The sequence below is a fragment of the Xenopus laevis genome, chromosome 8S (genome assembly GCF_017654675.1).
Source record: "Xenopus laevis strain J_2021 chromosome 8S, Xenopus_laevis_v10.1, whole genome shotgun sequence".
NCBI lineage: Eukaryota > Metazoa > Chordata > Amphibia > Anura > Pipidae > Xenopus > Xenopus laevis.
This window is the reverse complement of record NC_054386.1, coordinates 97,086,354-97,107,441: the sequence shown is the minus strand read 5'-3', so window position 1 is coordinate 97,107,441 and position 21,088 is coordinate 97,086,354. Positions and strand designations below refer to the sequence as shown.

At 39.9% G+C, this 21,088-nt stretch overlaps 1 protein-coding gene across 2 annotated transcripts; it reads left to right on the top strand.

The window, feature by feature from the left end:
* Positions 1 to 196: 196 nt before the first annotated feature.
* Positions 197 to 19,227, top strand: hdgf.S (heparin binding growth factor S homeolog). 2 transcript variants are annotated; one of them, XM_041574175.1, is made up of 8 exons: positions 197 to 682; positions 2,802 to 2,852; positions 12,549 to 12,625; positions 14,510 to 14,648; positions 15,607 to 15,672; positions 15,861 to 16,049; positions 17,217 to 17,425; positions 18,242 to 18,336. In XM_041574175.1, exons 1-8 carry the CDS (start codon positions 596 to 598, stop codon positions 18,246 to 18,248), a joined length of 825 nt encoding a protein of 274 aa, XP_041430109.1. In that variant the 5' UTR covers positions 197 to 595; the 3' UTR covers positions 18,249 to 18,336.
* The last annotated feature ends 1,861 nt before the right edge of the window (positions 19,228 to 21,088 follow it).

Below are 21,088 nucleotides of genomic sequence, written 5' to 3'. Positions count from 1 at the left end.
TGGTACATTGGGAAGTGGATGGGGGAAGGTAAGAAGGATAGGAAGAGTGAAATAGATTTTGGCCGAAGCTTTATTTTCCACAGAACAGAATAACAACAAGGTTACTTCCGGTCAGCCTTAACGGAAGTAGCATAAGAGGGCAGCCGTTTCTTTGACGACAATCCATTTGGCTGCGCTCGGGCTAGACAGCCTGGCGACGTCTTCATCCAGAGGCGGGAAACTCTTCATGCTGCGCTTTGATGACCTGCCAGGCATTAGCAATCGATCGCAGCGCGCGTTGGCCTGTGAGCTGGAGGAGGAGAGAGTGGAAAGGGGGGTGGGGAGCGGAGGAGGGAGCAAATCAACGCGAGAGAGGAGAGATTCAAACACAAACAAGTGGATGGGCACCAAACCACCGCCGGACACCGACACCCCCACCTTCCCAGCGCAGGCCTCAAGCCGTGTCCTCTAGTAGCAGCAGCCGCCGCCTCCGCTCCGGTTATTTGTGCGTCAGCCTGAGCTTCCCGTGCGACTAGTGAACCAGTTCCAGTGCCTCTTTCCCGCTCTTTCCCTGAGGTAGAGAAGAAGCTGCTGCTGTAGCCGAGCGCTCTCCGCCATGTCCCGCTCCAACAGGCAGAGGGAGTACAAATGTGGGGACCTGGTGTTCGCCAAAATGAAGGGCTACCCCCACTGGCCTGCTCGGGTGAGTCCCGGACTTGTGACCCCTCTTTACTGGGCCTCTGTCTACAACACTGGCCTCATAACCACTTATTACACTGCCTCTATTACTACAACTACTTATTACACTCCCTCTATAACTACAACTACTTATTACACTGCCTCTATTACTACTTATTACACTGCCTCTATAACTACTTATTACACTGCCTCTATAACTACTTATTACACTGCCTCTATAACTACTTATTACACTGCCTCTATAACTACTTATTACACTGCCTCTATTACTACTTATTACACTCCCTCTATAACTACTTATTACACTGCCTCTATAACTACTTATTACACTCCCTCTATAACTACTTATTACACTCCCTCTATAACTACTTATTACACTCCCTCTATAACTACTTATTACACTCCCTCTATAACTACTTATTACACTGCCTCTATAACTACTTATTACACTGCCTCTATTACTACTTATTACACTGCCTCTATAACTACTTATTACACTGCCTCTATTACTACTTATTACACTGCCTCTATAACTACTTATTACACTGCCTCTATTACTACTTATTACACTGCCTCTATAACTACTTATTACACTGCCTCTATTACTACTTATTACACTGCCTCTATTACTACTTATTACACTGCCTCTATTACTACTTATTACACTGCCTCTATTACTACTTATTACTGCCTGTGTTTACACAACCGCCCTTGGCTACTAACACTTCTTTGTGTGAGGCCTGTGCTACTAACAAGCCATGACTAGTTGTGTAACTACCTGTATGTTTAGTCTCCTCTGTGTAACCACGCGTGGGGCTGCTGTACGTTCACTTTTCTCTTAACTTTCACTATGTTCTACAAAGGCACATTCTAAGCAACTTTTCAACTGGTCTTCATTTCTTTTTTTTATAGTTTATGAATTATTTGCGTTCTCCTGACTTGCTAGCGATCAAACGGGGGTCGCTGACCCCCTCTAAAAGCAAATCCTCTCTAAAGTTAAGCTGGGCATAGATATTGAGATTGTTAAAAGATCAGATCCTCATCGTGAGACCACGATATTCTCGTAATGATTGTACGAATTTACCATCAACTAAAAAGACCAATTTGCCACAGCTTGGCCCTGCAAACATAGATTGCACTGGGAACTACAAAGATTTTTTTAACCTGGCCGATCAATTTCCCGACCGGAAAATCGTAAGATGTACGACCGTTCGATTCCCACTAACCGCACGATAATTTCAAAGGATTGATCGGACTTCCCTAAAATCGGTCGTTCGGCAAGAAAAATCGTCGCGTCTATGGAGAGCTTTACACATTCATTGTTATTGCTACTTTTTATTACTAATCTTTCTGTTCAACGCTCCCCTATTAATGTTCCATATTCTTATTGAAATCACTGCATGGTTGTTAGGGTCATTTGGACCCTAGCAACCGGATTTCTGACACTGCAAACTGGAGAACCGCTGAATAAAAAGCGAAATAGCTCAAAAACCGCAAAATGAAAACCAATTGCAAATGGTCTCAGAATATCGCTCACTACATCATACTAACAATTAACTCAAAGGTGAGCAACCCCTTTAAAACTTCACCTTTCTGCTAACTTTCACTGTTCTAGAAAGGCGCATTCTAAGCAACTTTCCAGATGGTCTTTATTTTATTTTCAATAGTTTTTGACTGATTTGCTGCCTTCTTCCAGGTTTCAAATGACCCTGTCTCAGGGTTGCCAGGTTTAGATTTCAAAACCAGCCAAAGACTATCAAAAAAAAAAAAACTAGCCAAAAGCCGTTTAAAAGTAGCCCAATATGTACACTGAAAACGATAAGGGTATCAAATAACCTTTTCTTACATTAAAGGGGTTGTTAATCTTTGCGTTAACTTTTAGTACGATGTAGAGACTGGTAATCTGAGACAATTTGCAATTGGTTTTTTATTTGTGTTATTTAGCAGCTCTCCAGTTTGCAATTTCAGCAATCTGGTTGCCAGGGTCCACATTACCTTAGCAACCATGCACTGATTTGAATAAGAGACTGGAATATGACTAGGAGAGGACCCGAATAGAAAGATGAGTAATGTAAAGTAGTAATAACTACATTTGTAGCCTTACAGAGCATTTTGTTTTTTAGATGGGGTCACTGACTCCCTTTTTGAAAGCTGCAAAGAGTCAGAAGGAAAAGGCAAGTAATTCAAAAACTATAAAACAAATAAATAATGAAGACCATGGGACATAACTGTTCAGTGAGTTTACAATTGATCCTCAGCATTCAGCTCAGATTCAAAAGTTATGACCCATGTGCCCACCCCCCCTGAGGTCACTGATTGGTTACTGCCTGGTAACCAATCAGTGGAAACCAAGAGAGCTGAAAAGCAGGAAGTAGTGTTCTGGCTATTATGTTACACATCCAGTCACTCCAGCCTTTATACATTACATTTTTGCCTAACTAACTGTATTAGAAACATTTTTTATTTTGCACAGCCTGTCTATTTACCCACTTTTATCATTTTTATACTGAACTATTTCTTTAAGGGTTAAGAAGTCTTGGGCTTATCTCCTCCTGTGGCAGTTGCAACACTGGGATATGTGTGTGTTTATATTGATACCTTTCTTCATGTTTGTGACATGCTTGTGATATTGGTCCCTATGGAGTTTGCACAAATCACCATGAGGATTCACAAAGGCCTGTGTCTCCATGTGTGGGGCAGGGTTGGATGTATATCTTTCTCTTCTTATTAAGCACATGCCTTGTGTATAAGGCCTCATGTCTGTTGTTTGGAACAGGACCAGCTCCTAATGTGTATACACATGATAATCTGTGTATTTATGACCCAGTCATGTATTCCCCCATGGCTGTGTTTCAATGTACACATGTTTTGCAAGTCAGTCCATGTGTATAGTTTCATATAGATCTGTATTTAGTATTGGGAACAGCTGCACAAAAGGCAGGTAATTGCTAATTAAAAAGGCCCTGGAATATCTTCTTGTATCCGTTTTGTATAACCCCAGGCAAGTGAATTCCAGACTGAGATCACACAATGGTTTAAGGTGCCCATAGACACACACAGAGAATTTAAGAGCCGACCAATATCGAAGACTTTGGTATCGGTCGGCTCGTCGATCGGGCTGGATGGAAAATTTGATCAGGGGCCTTTGAAGGAACTCAAACATCGGTGTTAGTGCTGAATCATCAGATACAGGTAGAATTCTATTGTTTCTGTCTGTATATCTGACAATTCAGCTCTACACGTGTGTATTGAAACTAACGCTCTTTCTTGAAAACATCTTTTTCAAGATCGCAATTGTTACGTCTGTGGCCACCTGTACTTGCTAATATAATCAAGGTTTTGCACAGTGTACTTACCAGTAACAAGCAGTCTGGTCTGCAGGGAAACAATCATACTTATGAACAGCAGGGGGAGCCCCGCCTTACTTCCCAGCCATGCAGAACTCAAGCAGCTTTGTTTGTTTCCCTGTAGAGCAGTTGGCGACTGTGTAGAGATTTGTATTGGATATTATTTTTGCCTTTACTGTTGCCAACTCCAGCTGCAGGAACAAAGATCATGGAGCCAGATTTACACAGATAAACTGGGATTCTATTTGGAGGATAATTTTGCTGCAACCGCTGGTTCTGCAGAGTTGGAGAAAGCTTGTATTAAACAAAACAAAAACTATAAAATCCACATTAGACTACATGACAACACAGAACCCAGTGCAGTCTGCATAATCTGATTATTAATCAGTCCTGCAGTATCGACTTCTGGCAGATATTTGACTTGTGCTGTTTTGATAATTTATGACGATCCCTAAGCAGCCCAGACCACACTGAGCATGTGCACAGTCTTAGTCTTGCAAAGATGTATAACAAAGTTACAAGATGGTGACCCCTGTGGCCAACTTTGAAAGCATAAATCATTTGTTTGATTAGGCTTCTGGTGCAGTAAGTTCATGTTTAGTATACAAAATACAGCATTTCTAGCCTTATTCTATTTTAGACTTTACTTCCCCTTTAATTGTTCTGGCTTTGTTACAGACTCTTCAAAATGAACAAACTGCTGATTGGTTTTTGTTGCCAACTGTACCTGTACAGTTTAGCACTCGCATTTGTTTTGCCTGCTTTTCCCAGAGTACATCTGGAATTGACTTGGGGCAAAAAAATGTCACAATATAACATCTACTTAATTCCCTGCTGAAGTCAATCCTTAAAATATGCAATATTGCACTCCAGCTATGTCTATGGCTTGTGCTCACAAGTTATAAAATGTTATTTTTTGTCCAATCTTGTATTACTGAACCTGTGTATGGGGCTGGGCAGATCTCAGGGGGCATACTGTTACATGAGTTGGCCGAAAGAACGGTGGCCATAACTAAGCTAATTTTTTTTTTTTGTCTAATAGTTTAATCTATATCCATTTTAAGTTAATTGTAAATAATAGAATAGATGCAATTCCTTTAAATATTTCCATTCATTATGTAATAGGGCATTGGGAAACATTTGATTGGTACTTGATATTTAAGCTAAGTTGGTTGATTTATTGAGGATTCGGTTTGGGATTCGGTCTTTTTCAGCAGGATTCTGATTCGGGCGAATCCTTCTGCCTGGCCGAACCGAATCCACATCCTAATTTGCATATGCAAATTAGAAGCAGGGAGGGAAATTGCATTACTTTTTGTCACAAAACAAGGAAGTAAAAAAAGTTCCTGTTTCCACCCCTAATTTGCATATGCAGATTTGTATTTGGCCGAATCTTTCGCAAAGGATTTGGGGGTTGGCCAAATCCAAAATAGTAGATTCGGTGCATCCCTAATTGAGTGGTCCTGCATTTTGAGTAGGATTGCACCGAATCCACTATTTTGGATTTGGCCAACCCCCAAATCCTTTACGAAAGATCCGGCTGAATAACGAACTGAATCCTAATTTGCGTATGCAAATTGAGGGTGGGAAACGGAAAACATTTTTTTTTTTTACTGCCTTGTTTTGTGACAAAAAATCACGGTATTCCCCTCCCTGCCCCTAATTTGCATATGGAAATTAGGATTTGGTTCGGCCGGAAAAATAGGATTCGACCGAATCCTGGATTCGTTGCATCACTAATTTTGAAACTCCAAATCTTGGATAGGAAAGGATTAAATATAATTATTGCTTAAAGAGGTTGTTCACCTTTCAAACACTTTCAGTTCAGTTGTTTTCACATTGTTCACCAGGAATTACTTTTTTTCAGTTGCTATGATTATTTTTTTTATTTTTTACTGTTTTTTCAGAATCGAAGTTTAAAGGTGAATTTCCCTGTCTCTGGTGTTTGACTCTGGCAGCTCAGTAATTCAGGTGCAGACTCTTAACTGTTACAATTTTGCAACATTTAGTTGATCCATTTCTCAGTATCAGCAACTATTGTATCAATTCTAACAGCTGCCTGTAATGAAACCCAGAGATTCTGCTCAGCAGGGAAAGGTAACAAATGTATCAATTTAGAACAGTTTACAGGGTCGACGACCCTCCTTCCCAGAGCTGCTTTAGAAAGTAAAAAAAAATTACACTACACTTCCATATAAAGAAAATGGTCATACACAGAAAGTAATTGGAACAAGTCTTTATTTCTGGTAAACTATCTGAAACCAACTGAACTGAAAAAAGTGTTGGACGGTGAACAACTTCTTTATTGAAACACGTTGCAGGGTATTACAAGTTTCCTGTGTGTAAGACTTGCCTACTTGTTGCATCAAAAGATAGGTTACTACTTGAAAGGGGATGTAAAGCTTTTCCCAAAGTGCGCAGTCTGTTTGCATACCTGTTATTCTTAAAGGGGAACTATCGCGAAAATTGAATTTTAATTTTCGATTCAGCATAAACTGAATCAATCAATTAAAAATTCTGAATTGTTTCTGAAATAATCAAGTTTATCTTTACTATTTCTCCCTCAGCATTTGTTTCTCTTCATTCTGTCTTCATGCAGCAGTTGGGTGTCGGATGAATGATACAATATATCTTATAGGGGGCTCCTTTTGCCTAGAAGATGCATTAGAGCTCACTCTATTAAACTCACCAGACATCATGTCTCTCTACATGCAGGATTTGTGCAAATGCAGTTATTTTGTTTGTACTGGAATCAGTTATTTGAGTGAGCTCTAATACATCTGCTAGGAAAGGGATCCCCCCTATAATATATATTGGATCTAACTGACAATGTAATATCTGGCACCAGTTGTACCAATGCAGCTCAATAGTACGTTATATTTTCATTACTTAAAAACATGTACATTTTTTGGTGTTACTGTTCCTTTAAAATATTCTAATATGAAGGTGTCTACAGAAACCTTAACTTGATATATGGTACTTCACTCTGTGTACGTTATTGTAATAATTTGTACTTGACAAATAATAAAATTCACATGTTTGGTTTTAGACATCCTTCCTAATGTGGGGCCAGCTCACCTGATTTTGTGGCTTGTGATTGTTCGAGATATTATATTGATCGTGCACTCAGGCAAATGAACACTTTATTCAAGAGTGCTGGCTTATATATAATGTTTGTGTATTAATATCTATATAAGTTCTAATTCTGCCAGTTGATTGAAGCAGTGTTGGCCTATATGCAAGCCTTCTGTGAGGCTTCCAAGCATGCACCCGTTAACTATAGTAGTACTTATTTATCTACTTTGTATCCTGTGCTTGAATGGCTGCCCCCATGGCTACACATCAGCTTGTTTATATAAACTATAGTAGTACTTATCTGTTATCTACTGTGTATCCTGTGCTTGAATGGCTGCCCCCATGGCTACACAGCAGCTTGTTTATAAAAACTATAGTAGTACTTATTTATCTACTTTGTATCCTGTGCTTGAATGGCTGCCCCCATGGCTACACATCAGCTTGTTTATATAAACTATAGTAGTACTTATCTGTTATCTACTGTGTATCCTGTGCTTGAATGGCTGCCCCCATGGCTACACAGCAGCTTGTTTATAAAAACTATAGTAGTACTTACCGTATCTGTTATCTACTGTGTATCCTGTGCTTGAATGTCTGCCCCCATAGCTACACAGCAGCTTGTTTATATAAACTATAGTAGTACTTATCTGTTATCTACTGTGTATCCTGTGCTTGAATGGCTGTCCCCATGGCTACACAGCAGCTTGTTTATATAAACTATAGTAGTACTTATCTGTTATCTACTGTGTATCCTGTGCTTGAATGTCTGCCCCCATGGCTACACAGCAGCTTGTTTATATAAGCTCTAGTAGAGCTTCTAAAGCAAACATCAATTTTACCTGTGTAGCAAAACACTACATTATATTTTCATTACTTTAAAAAAAACTTAAATTTGGTGTTACTGATCCTTGAAGGGAAAAGTACTCTTTATCAGAAGTGCAATACATGCTGCCCTGCTTTATGGCTGAGATTCTCGATAAATGAATAATAACCTTAATGACCATATGTATCTTTTTCTTTTTTTTTCTCTCTTTTTTTTGTAATATCTTTATTTAAATTTTAAATTATATGTATCTTATTTCTTACTAGCCTTTCTGACTTGTATGGTGGGCATCTGTAACTCAAGCCCATAAAAGGGTTGTGTGTGTGCGCTGTTTTATGTCTGAGTTCATTAGCATGTGTTGCAAAATTTTAGTTTGGAAAAATTGTTGTACTGGAGGAAAATAGCATCCCATTAATCTGTTTTTCCCGATCCGCATCTGGCTTACCTCCACCGAAGCCTGACTTCCGGCTTCCCATTATAGCCCCGCCGATGATGTCACAAAAGGGGTGGGTCGAGCAGGCGGGCTGCTATAAAGCCGGCAGTTGAAGGTGGCTGGCCGGAGAGCAGGAGGAAGAGCTCGACCCGGACCCGCCCCCCTCCCGCAAAGGGGGGTGCAGGTTTGACCGGAACCCGACCTATCCGCGGGTATCGGGCCGGCATGCACATCACTACACCCCATGGCAAACTGCCACTGTGTGATGTATATTGGTGCACTATATAGAGTAAACAGGAGTTTATGCAGGGGATATCCAGTATCATTTTTTTTTTTTTTTTTCATTTTGCAGAATTATTCTGTTGAATGTGTTGGCTGTCTTTCTGCGTGAACTTACTTTATCTTCTTACTCCATGAAACCTTATCTTAATGAGCACCTAACTGCACAGTCACGAGCAGGGAACTTTCACCTTGTGTGTCTGTTTAGATCAAATTCCTGTGCAGCCAAAAACCAAAATTGGTCACGCAAGAAAACTGACTTCTCTGTGTGTGTATATAGGTTAATGTATAAATATGGTCTGTGCCACATATAGATCTGGTAGACAACGGGCAGACTTAAGGTGGCCATACACGGGCCGATAAAAGCTGCCGACAGACCGAGTCGGCAGCTTATTGGCCCGTGTATGGGGGCCCCCGACGGGCTTCCCCGATCGAGATCTGGCCGAAAATCAGCCAGATCTCGATCGGATGGGATTAAAAATCCCGTCGGATCGCGGGCGCATCTGTTCGTTGATGCGGTCCCGCGATCCGACCGCCCGTTTGGCGAACGCTAGGATCCGATCGTTGGGCCCTAGGGCCCACGATCGGATCAGCCCGATATTGCCCACCTCAAGGTGGGCATATCGGAGGGAGATCCGCTCGTTTGGCGACATCGCCAAACGAGCGGATCTATCCGTGTATGGCCACCTTTAGGCTACCAGTTCAGACCAGGTCGGCACCTTATCTGGCTGTGTATGGGCCGTACTTGAGAGGTATCTGGCTTGTTTGAAAATTCTGTCATTAGAGGAGCAGATTTGTAACGCTGATGTGGTCCTCTACTCTTGAGTCTACATAGGCCTCTGTTATGTTCCAGAACATGGGGATCAGGCATATTTTTGCTATATATATATATATATATATATATATATATATATATATATATATATATATATATATATATATATATATATATATATATATATATATATATATATATATATATATATATATATATATATATATATATATATATATATATATATATATATATATATATATATATATATATATATATATATATATATATAGCAAAAATGATTTGATTATATATATATATATATATATAGCAAAAATGATTTGGATATATATATAGCAAAAATGATTTGGATATATATATATATATATATATATAGCAAAAATGATTTGGATATATATATATATATATATATATATATATATATATATATATATATATATATATATATATATATATATATATATATATATATATATATATATATATATATATATATATATATATAGCGCCAAATCATGGTATTAGACTGTCCTTGACCTCCCTCTTGCTAATGGCGCCACTTTGCTAACCAGGCTTTCTGTACAGACCGTGTGTGTGTGTGACCTTCACCAGTGGCTCACTCTAGAAAACAATATATTTTCTCTTAGAATGTAAATTAAGGGGCAGATTTATTAAAGGACCAGTAACCTCAATTTAAAAAAAAAATAAATAAAAACCCCCAGTCTGGCCACACAAGCAGATTCGGGGATATTAGTTGCCCCAGGGACAAATCTCCTCTTCGTGGCCACAATCTCTTCGAACTGTCTTCCCCCTGCCTCACGAGGAAATTTCGGGCGACTTCGGAAAACGAACCACCGCGAGTGCCTTCCCCCCCCATTGATTTTCATTTTAGCCGGCGGAGGGAAGGCGGGAGGCAGTTCTGGGAGATATTTGCCCCGAAGAACAGATTTTTTTCGCTGGGGTGACTAATCTCCCCGAATCTGCTTGTGTGGCCAGACCCCAAGACAAATTAAACTTTCAATTCGCAAAGTCTTTATTAAAGCAGAAGGAAACCCTGTAGAAAAAAACCTATACCTCCTCCCCCCGGGAAATGCTTCATACTTTATACGTACACCTTGTCACAGATTCTGGCAGCAGACTTCACGGCATCCATATGGGCTTTTTTCTACAGGGTTTCCTTCTCCTTTAACTTATGGTAACTCCGCCTGTGTAAGGCTGCAAATTTATTGTTGTTGCTACTTTTTATTACTCATACTTCTTAGTCAGGCCCTCTCCTATTCATATTCCTGTCTCTTGTTCAGATCAATGCATGGTTGCTAGGGAAATTAGGACCCTAGCAACCAGAATGCAGAAACGGCTAAATAACTTAAAATGAAGGCCAATTGCAAATTATTTCACTCTCTACATCATACTAAACTTTAACTCAAAGGTGAATAACCCCTATAAGGTAGCCATACATAGATGGATGATTTCTTGGACAGACATAATACAAAGGCAATTGTGATACTAAACTCTATAGTCAGTATAGATATGGGTATATAGAATTTATGTGAAAATATGGAGGGTTGTTTGGTGGTTGTCAGACTCGCAGATTTCTCCCTGGTATGCCCACCTTGAGGAGGGCGATATTCGGCTGATCCGATCATGGGCCCTAAGGCCCAACGTTCAGATCATAATGAAAAGAAGACGAACAGATGCAGTCCGTGATCCGACAGGATTTTTAGCCCTGTACAATTAACATCTGTCTGATTTTCAACCTGATATCGATCGGGGAAGCCCGTCTAAGGGCCCCATACACAGGCCAATTAGCTGCAGACGCTGTCCATGTATTTCCATGCAGAGATTTAAATTATTATTGAGTGGGCATTAGATGAACAATTCGAAGCTCTTTATGTGCCTCTTTTATAAAGAAATGTCTCAGAGCCGGCCTCCATGTCGCAACTGGGGTCTCAATGGCCACAAAATTGCCAGTGTTCCTCCGTCGTGTTAATATTTGCCTCTGTGGGTGCGGAGAGACACACGTTCCTTTCATTATTGTACCCACACACCCAAGACACTAACACGTCCTCTATTGTATAAATATGATTTTCGTTTTCCTATTCTCTTTTTAGTTATATGTTGAATAGGCAATAAACCACATTTCCCTACATGCAAGGTCCTTATAATGTCTTAAATCTTGGCAAAGTATTCTAGTGACATAAAGATATATTTTATAAAGTGTTCGGTCTGTGTTTTCTACCCCAATACCAGGAGTGATATCGCTGCTGTAGTTGTGTATATAATGTGTATATTACATTTGCGAATGATTTTTTAAAAAAATCAGTTAATAGTGCTGCTCCAGCAGAATTCTGCACTAAACCAGTTTCTAAAGAGCAAACAGATTTTTCTATATTTAATTTTGAAATTTGACATGGGGCTAGACATATTGTCAGTTTCCCAGCTGCCCCCAGTCATGTGACTTATAAACTTCAGTCACTCTTTACTGCTGTACTGCAAGTTGGAGTGATATCACCCCCCCCCCCCCCAGCAGCCTAGCAATGGGAAGGTAACCAGATAAACGCTCCCTAATACAAAATAACAGCTGTCCGGTAGATCTAAGCACTCAGTAGTAAAATCCGGGTCCCACTGAGACACATTCAGTTACATTGAGTAGGAGAAACAACAGCCTGCCAGAAAGCAGTTCCATCCTAAAGTGCTGGCTCTTTCTGAAAGCACATGACCAGGCAAAATGACCTGAGATGCACCTACACACCAATATTAAAACTAATATTTTTTTTTTTTTTTTTGTGATAGAGAGCTGCATCGGCTAGTTAGTTGATGCTGTCCTCGTTCCTGTCGGCACTCATTTGCTTAGTTATAAGCCCAATATCGCCTTAACGTTGCTGGGCATGTCTAGGAAAGATCCGCTCCTTTGGCGACTTTGCCAAACGAGCGAATCGTATCGTGTCTGGCCACCTTTAGCCTGCGTTTTTCAGCACCTTGTGACATTAGCTTAGAGCTCAATCGGAACCCGGACTCCTAAAGGATATGAACAAATGATGAAGAAATTAATTGCTGTTTATGTAATTGAATGCTACATGCCAATTAATCTGCTTCCATGTTTTATTGTTCTTTCAGGTTGACGAAGTCCCAGAACCCAACGCAAAGTCATCGGCTAATAGATATCAAGTGTTCTTCTTCGGCACGCATGAAACGTAAGTGAGAGGAAGCGTTGTATTTAAAAAGGGGTATAACTATATCTTATATTCTAATGATACAAGGAAGTGATACAAGGAAGTGTAATAGTAAGTAAAGCAATTTGACTTATAAATGGGAGGCCTAGAGTTAATTGAAAATTATGATATAATTGGTATCCCTGAGACCTGGTTGGATGAAACATGTGACTGGACTGTGAATGTAAATGGTTACACACTTTTTACAATCCCTCAGAGGGATTAAAAAGGGTGGAGGAGTGTGTTTGTATGTAAAGCCTATATATAACCATTCCTGGCACTGGTGAGGGTGTAGAATCCATCTGGGTAGAGATTTTGACTGGGCAAAAGGTTACAAAGAAAATTATCATTGGTGTATGTTATAAACCACCTCGTATAAGTGACGAGTATGAAGCCCAGCTACTTTTACAAATAGAAGCGGCTTCACAATACTATGGGTCACTTCAATTATCCAGACATTGACTGCGATAATGGGGTTGCCAAGACAGAAAAAGCTAGTAGGTTCTGTAAACCTACTGAGTGACAACTTTTTATTCCAACTCGTTCAAGAACCTACTAGGAATAACTCTCTTTTGGACCTTGTAATAACTAATAATACTGAACTCATCTCTAACATTTGTGTGGGTGAGCATTTAGGGAATAGTAACATGGTCTCCTTTGAGATTCTGTTGCAGAAGCAATTCTACAAGGGAGTAACTAAATTTTAGACATGCAAACTTTGACAGTATAAGGGCATCTCTGCAACATAAGTGTGAAATGCTTTTCACAGGGTTAAACACAGAACAAAAATGGAAAGTTTTTAAAATGCTGCTTGATAAATATACATGTCCGTATATTCCCCTTGTAAGCAAGGAACGTCGTTGCAAAGCAAAACCTTTTTGGTTCAATAGAAGTTTTGGTGTTGGAAGTGGGAAAGAAGTGCTTTTAAGGCTTTCGAGTTAGCAGGGACAGCCGAATCCTTTATAAGGTACAAGGAGGCCAATAAATCATGCAAAAAAGCTATAAGGCATGCTAAAATCGATATGGAAAGGATATTGCAGCAAGCAGTGTAAAGAATCCAAAATTATTTTTTAAATATGAAAATAGTAAAAAATAAAAAATGAAGCAGGAAGGGATGGGACCCTTAATATTAGAGGGGGATCAGCTGGTTGATGAGAACAAAAAAAAAAAAAAAGCTGAGATTCTGAACTCAATTTTTTTGTCTATCTACACAAATGAGTAACCAGATAATGAAGGTTTCCTACTAATGGTGCATGGTTCACACAATTCAAAAGAGATTAGAACATGTTAAGACAAACAACGGTCCAGGGCCAAATGGTATTCATCCCAGAGTACTTGACGAGCTTAGCTCTGTGATTGCCAAACCTCTTTTCTTATTCAGGATTCATTGAGGTCTGGCATGGTGCAGAGAGACTGGCGAATTACAAATGTGATGCCGCTACTCAAAAAGGGATCCCGTTCTCTGCCTCAAAACTATATGCCAGTTAGTCTGATGTCAGTGGTAGGAAAGCTAAAGCAATTAGAGATATATATGGTATAATAGGCAGCATCACATATACAGAGATCACCTGACCATCCCATTCATATTAATCTGTATTTACTTGCTTTTAGGTCCATTGTGCAGCATGTACTGACCCATTTTACAAATACTTGTTGCTTTTAAGCCTTATCATAGTGATCAGAAACGTACAAAAGAGCACCGGCTATTAAATAGTGAGCAGTTGGAGTATGTATCTCTGGTTAACATGTGGGTGTTACTTTGGACTTTTGATAGGATGCCTTGCTTTTACTGTAGTAATGTTCACCATGTCATAGCTCCTTGTTACTGTATAAGAAAACTGATGGTGTTGTGTGTGTTGCCTGCAGAGCATACCTTGGTTCTAAAGATATCTTCCCATATGAGGAAACTAAAGAGAAGTTTGGCAAGACAAACAAGAGGAAAGGGTTCAGCGAAGGCCTTTGGGAAATTGAGAATAACCCCACAGTGAAAGCATCTGGACACCAGGTAACAGTTTACAGCTGTAAATCACATTCTAAATAGCCGCATACGTGAGGGCAAATTTTCCTGTATGTAGTGGATAATATATTTCCACCTGATTTTTTTTACATTAGAACTGAGAAAGACTTGTTTAAAGGAGAAGGAAAGGTTAAAACTAAGTACTTTTTCAGAAAGGTCTATATAAATACTCCAGTAAACCCTCAAAGTAATGCTGCTCTGAGTCCTCTGTCAAAAGAAACACCACATTTCTTTCCTTCTATTGTGTACTCATGAGCTTCTGTATCAGACTTCCTGTTTGCAACTTAAACCTCTAGGTCTTGAGCATGCTCAGTTTGCTCCTCTCTCCCCTCCCTGCTGTAATCTGAGCCTAGAGCTATGAGTGAGCAGGGAAACTCAGGCAGGAAGTGATGTCACACCAAGCTAATATGGCAGCTGCCATCCTAAACAAACAGTTTCTAGAGCTGTTTACTCGGGTACAGTAAAGCATTCTACAGAATAAATAGTGTTATAGCTTGTACTATTAGTGGCTAAAGTATTGGCAATAAACTGCTAGCTTTCTTTGCTCTAATTAGTACATCTTCTAGACAAAAGGAGCCCCCTCCCCCCCATGAGATATATTGGATCTGTCAATGAATATCTGACACCCAACTGCTGCATTAAGAGAAAATGAAGAGAAACAGATGCTGAGAGGAATAGTGAACATAAACTTGATTTCAGAAACAGTACAGAACTTGTAATTGATTGTATAAAGAAAGTTTCTTATTTCAGTATGGTGAAGCTTATATAAAATTTTCATTTTAGTGATAGTTCCCCTTTAAATGCTAAATGTGCTGTAGGGCATGTCTTTGTACTTTTTTTATTGTGCATTTACCATTGAAGTCAATGGCAACTATCGGATGTGGTCAGCTCAATAACATTGCATGAACCATTGCCCTTGGCTTAAGTTTTCTACTTCTAATTGCAGCCGTCACGAAAAAGAAGCTCTACCACAAAAGCTGAGCGTGGAGGTGGAGCCAAAAATAGTGCAAAGGTAAGCAAATCTATGATTCTTGTCTCGTTCGTCGTTGTGTAGCCTTCTCCTTAGCTGTTCAGGTAATTCATACAAATTTAGCTTTGCAACAACGCCATGATCAGTTCAGTCGGTATCAGACAGGGCAGCATTGGTCTCCAAAATTAAGACCATATGAATCTCATATTCTTCTCTTTGTGGCTTTGCAGGCAGCCAGAAAGAAGAACCTTGAAGAGGACGAAGATGCCGATGCAGAAGAGAAAGAGGAAGCAGAAAGCGAGAAGAAAGGGAATGCAGAGGGCAGCAGCGATGAAGAGGGAAAACTTGTGATAGATGAACAATCCAAGGAAAAGACTGACAAGGCAGCAAATAAACGGAAAGCAGAGGATACTGCAGAGGTGAGGATATAACTGGGCAACTTTCAACTAGTTATAACACTTACAATTTCTTGGAACACTAAACCTGTCGTCAGTAAGCTGGATCTTTAAAGGGGAACTATTGTGAAAATGAAAAATATTAACTTCAGCATACTGAAATAAGAAACTTTCTAAATACAATCAATTAAATATTCTTTAATAATTCTGAAATAATCTAGTTTATGTTCACTATTCCTCTCTCCTCAACTGTTTCTCCTTATTCTGTCTTCATTCAGCAGTTGGGTGTCAGATGAATGACCTTAGGGGTGTTCCTTTTGCCTAAAAGATGTATTCGAGTTCATTCTATTACCAGACATCATGTCTCTCTACATGCAGAATTTGTGCAAAAGGCAGTTCATTTTGTTACATTTTGTTTGTACTGGAATCGGTTATTTGAATCAGCTCTAATACGTCTGCTAGGAAAGGGAACCCCCCCATAAGATATATTGGATCATTAATCTGACAGAAGAGAAACGGATGCTGTGAGTAATAGTGAATGTAAACTAGATTATTATATATTCAGAATTATTGTATTTAGAAAGTTTCTTTCTTCAGTGTGAGGAAGCTTATATAAAATGTTCATTTTCTTGTTATTTCCCTTTAAAAAGGGGCAAAACCCCTTTACACAAGCTTGGTCTCCTGCAGAGGCATCACTCCGTAACTGCAGCACCCATTACCCTGCTACAGCGCACTCTCATACCTCATAATGGAAAAGTAGACCTTTAAAACCAGTGAATGTAAAATTGAGAGTACAATTCTAAGCACTTTTGCAATGTACATTCGTTATTTATTTTTTCTTTCCAAGATATTAAGGGATACATGTGCTGTTAATATGAATGAATTATGTTACAACAGCGCCACCTGCTGGTCAGTTTCCCACCAGTCTGACCACCAAGTAGTCAAGGAAGTTGTCAGGAGAAAGAAAGAGGCTGCTCTGATGTTCTTCTGCTTAGGAAAGATTTGAGAGGTTTTTTTTTCCCCTAAGCAGAAGAACATCAGAGCAGCCTCTCCCTCTTTCATGTTCTGTCGAGAACAGTGTCTCTGTCCAGTGGACAAGGCAGGCAATGTCAAGTTTCTTATATTTCTGCCACTCTGGATTCCACGGAAAATTTTCAAAAAAGATGTTCACATCTGTGTTTTGGTCCATAGAGCTCCCCCAAAAAAACAAAAGTAGAGGATGATCAAGAGCCAGAGAAAAATGAAAAAGAAGATCCCCAGCCGGAAGAGAGCGTGCAAATGCCAGATTCAGATAAAGAGAAGGATAGTGAACCCCCCAAACCAGCAAAGGAATCTGAGAAAGAAGAAAAAGTAGAAGAGAAGCCAGTTGCAGAGAAAGAGACTAAAGAGCAACAGGAGAGGTAGGTCTTTAATAAGTATCACAATACCTTGTCATTTGCCCGTTTTGGAAGCCGTCATCTGATAGGTAAATGCTTAGAATGATATTCATCGTTTTAACTTGTGCCTCTTTTAGGTGCCCCATTCAGGAGCACCTTGCTGCTGTCATCTGCTCTCATACACTTGAGCAGGCATCTGTCAGTTTTATGTCTAGGGATGAGTCTTGTTGTTTTATTTTTTGTTTTTTTTACATTTAAATCCAGCAGAATTCTGCACTGAAATACGTTTCTCAAAAGAGCAAACAGATTTTTTTTTTATATTTCATTTTGAAATCTCACATGGGGCTTACATATTGTCTGTTTACCAGGTGCCTCCAGTCATGTGACTTGTGCTCTGATAAACTTCAGTCACTCTTTACTGCTGTACTGCAAGTTGGAGTGATATCACCCCCTCCCTTTCCCCCCAGCAGCCAAACAACAGAACAGCTCCCTAACACAAGATAACAGCTGCCTGGTAGATCTAAGAACAACACTCAATAGTAAAATCCAGGTCCCGCTGAGACACATTCAGTTACATTGAGAAGGAGAAACAACAGTCTGCCAGAAAGCAGTTCCATCCTAAAGTGCTGGCTCTCTCTGAAATCACATGACCAGGCAAAATGACCTGAAATGCACCTACACACCAATATTACAGCTAAATACACTTGCTGGTTCAGGAATGTCATTCTATATTGTAGAGTGAATTATTTGCAGTGTAAACAGTGTCATTTATGAATAAAAACACCATAAAATGCATTTAATCTTTATCTTGCATTTATTTTTCAATTTTATCTTTTTCAGCCTGTAGCCGATGTCCTCGTCGTCGTTGTCATCAACCCCTTCCACCTCCTGGCTGGGCTGAATTCATTCATCGTTTTTATTATACTCCCGGGAGCTTTAAAAAAAAAAATATGGTATACATGATAATCTATCCATATCTACAACCCTTTTAAAGTCAATCTCATCACGGAGACCTTTCAAACAGCATCTTGGACTCTTATTTAAAAATAAAAGGCTTCTTATGGCATCTTGGGACTCTGATGCAACCTTTTTGCCTTTTAATTCCCCCTCCAATTTCCGTGTTTTGCTGCTTTCTTTGCCAGTATAAAATTGTTCAATTCCAGTTCTCTCTGTGCTCAGTGATTTCAGATCATCCTAGATTGCTCCCTATCCATGGTAATTCATTTATAAAAATTTTTTTTTTTAAAGAAAGTCCTTAAGGGCCCATTCTTAATCCAGTCTGTTTGTCCTTAATCTACGGATGTGCAGTGAGCAAAATGGCTGGTTCTATATCACAGGGTCTGTTGCAAACTTTTAACATTAAGACAGAACTTGCCTATTAACTCTTATATGGTCTAATTGGTGTCTGTTTTAGCAGCTGTTTCTAGCAATGAAACTGGACAGATATTGCCTTTAATTCAGAGGTTGCAGCAGCTTCACTTCCCATAATGCATCATAGCAAATCGAGGAAGACTTGTCTGCATCAGGTGGTAACAATATGAAAATGGTATCTCTGTGGGCAGCACCACTATTGTGTTTTTTTTTTTTTGCATCAAGATTTGGCAACAGTCTATTTTTTATCATGCTTTAATATTTTATTTTCATTAGTGTTAGTCACGGCTTTCCAGAGACTCTCTAAAAAGCTGAAGAGCAAGTCCTCCGTTATGTATGCATAGGGTTTTTCCCTTTAGAACTGGACATATTTATGTAGATATTGTCTTTATTGTATAAATCATGCCCTCTCCGATGGCTTTAAACCTTTCTACACTAAAAAAACACTCTGCAAAGTAAACGTCTCTTTATTCAGAATTTCACTGCCATGTTTTCACTTACTTGGGCCGACTCTTGAAATGACGGTCTTGTGCGATTTTTGGCGATGTTTCGTGCGTGCGTGTGTATTACTGCTACTCCACAGAAATTGTATATTCAATAGACTCCCATTGTCCTGAAACAGCTATCGCCGTATGCTCTAGAATTGGGTCTTCGTGTTAACTGGGAATAGTGTCTTTCTGTCATAGGTTAAAGCCCACTGTAAGGATTGCATCCATAGGTTGTGGAATGCTGTTTTTTCCCCCTCCTTGTAGCAATTACATTTAAAGGAAAACTAAAAGTAAACCAATTCCAATTGCTAACATACCCCATGCCATGACACATCCGTTACGTTCCCTGTGTCTATTGAAGTGCAAGCATGTGCAACACCGAAATCTGAGCATGTGCTAGCCCAGGACTGCACAGGGAATGTCTGGGGGGAAATGGAAGGGAATGGCAGGGCGCTGCTCTGAAATGCATTACCCGGAGGCTCAGGGAGCAGAGGCTGCCTAACAAATTGGCACCTCCCAGTCATTTTACTTTGCTGCTTTTTTAAAGAATTGTTTACAATAAACTCTTGTGTACTGAAACAGTAAAACATTTAATTGCTCCTGGATAATAGGGTGGGGTCCTTTTTAAAGGAAAAGTCTAACAAACAAATAGAAAATTCGGGATGTCCTAAACGGGGTCGGACTTGGCCCAGACCTCCCCAGTCAGACACGGGTCCTAAATGACAACTTGTGCTTCTCACCAAACTAAAGGTGGCCATACACAGGAAAATTATCTGCCCGTGTGAGGGGGCTTCCAATGGGGCCCCCCCAATCAATATTGGGCTAAATATCGTTCAGGCAGGTATATTTTCTTGTGATCGAGTACCGCACTGGCTAGTTTGCGATCCTACGACCCATTGCTCATTCTCTTTGTAATCTGATCATTCGGCACTAGGGTCGAACGTTCAGTAACCCGATATTGCGCAGCCGTTAGTGGACATATTGGGTTAAGATCCACTCATTTGGCGACCTCGCCAAACGAGTGGATCATATAGTGCAGTGATCCCCAACTGGATCATATAGTGCAGTGATCCCCCCCCCTTACTTAATTCGCAAGTAACATGTTACTCACCAACCCTTAGAACGTTGCTCCCAGTGGCCTCAAAGCAGGAGATTATTTTTGAATTCCAGGCTTGGAGGCAAGTTTTGGTTGTATAAAAACCAAGTGTACTGCCAAACAGTCTCCTGTAGGCTACTCGTCCACATATGGGCTACCAAATAACCAATCACAGCCCTTTTCTGGCACCCCAGAAAGTTTTTACATGCCTGTGTTACTCACCAACTCTCTTTATTTTTGAATGTGGCTCACAGGTAAAAAAAGGTTGGGGACCCCTGGTATAGTGTATGGCCACCTTAGGCCTCCACTACAAGGCTGGGAGCAGTCAGTCGGCAGCCATTAGACTTTACGGATAAGGATGGGCGATTTTTTTTTGCCTCGTTTCGCGGAAAAAATGACGCCCATAGACTCGTATGGCGGTGTGCGTCAAAAAAATAAACGCACGTCAAAATAATTTCCCCGCACGGCAAAATTTTTTGACACCTATAGACATAGATATTTCGCCAGCGGGCGAATTTTTAACGAAACAGGTCAAATTCGCCCATCCCTATTTACGGACTATTAACCTGTGAAACTCTTCAAAGGAATCTGCCAACTCCAGAGAATTTCCTTTCATCCTATTTTCTTTGCTTCACTTGCCTCCCACAATCGGATATTTGGCTCTTTTATTAAAGGTAGAGGCTTTGGTAGGTCTGTTCTCGATCAGGTTAGATTTTTTTTTGTTTTGCTCTG

Excerpts from the sequence above, each read along its gene's own strand:
- hdgf.S (XM_041574175.1), top strand. The coding sequence starts at position 596 with ATGTCCCGCTCCAACAGGCAGAGGGAGTACAAATGTGGGGACCTGGTG. Across the intron at positions 12,626-14,509 it reads TTCTTCGGCACGCATGAAAC|AGCATACCTTGGTTCTAAAG; the intron begins GTAAGTGAGAGG and ends TGTTGCCTGCAG. Across the intron at positions 14,649-15,606 it reads TGAAAGCATCTGGACACCAG|CCGTCACGAAAAAGAAGCTC; the intron begins GTAACAGTTTAC and ends TTCTAATTGCAG.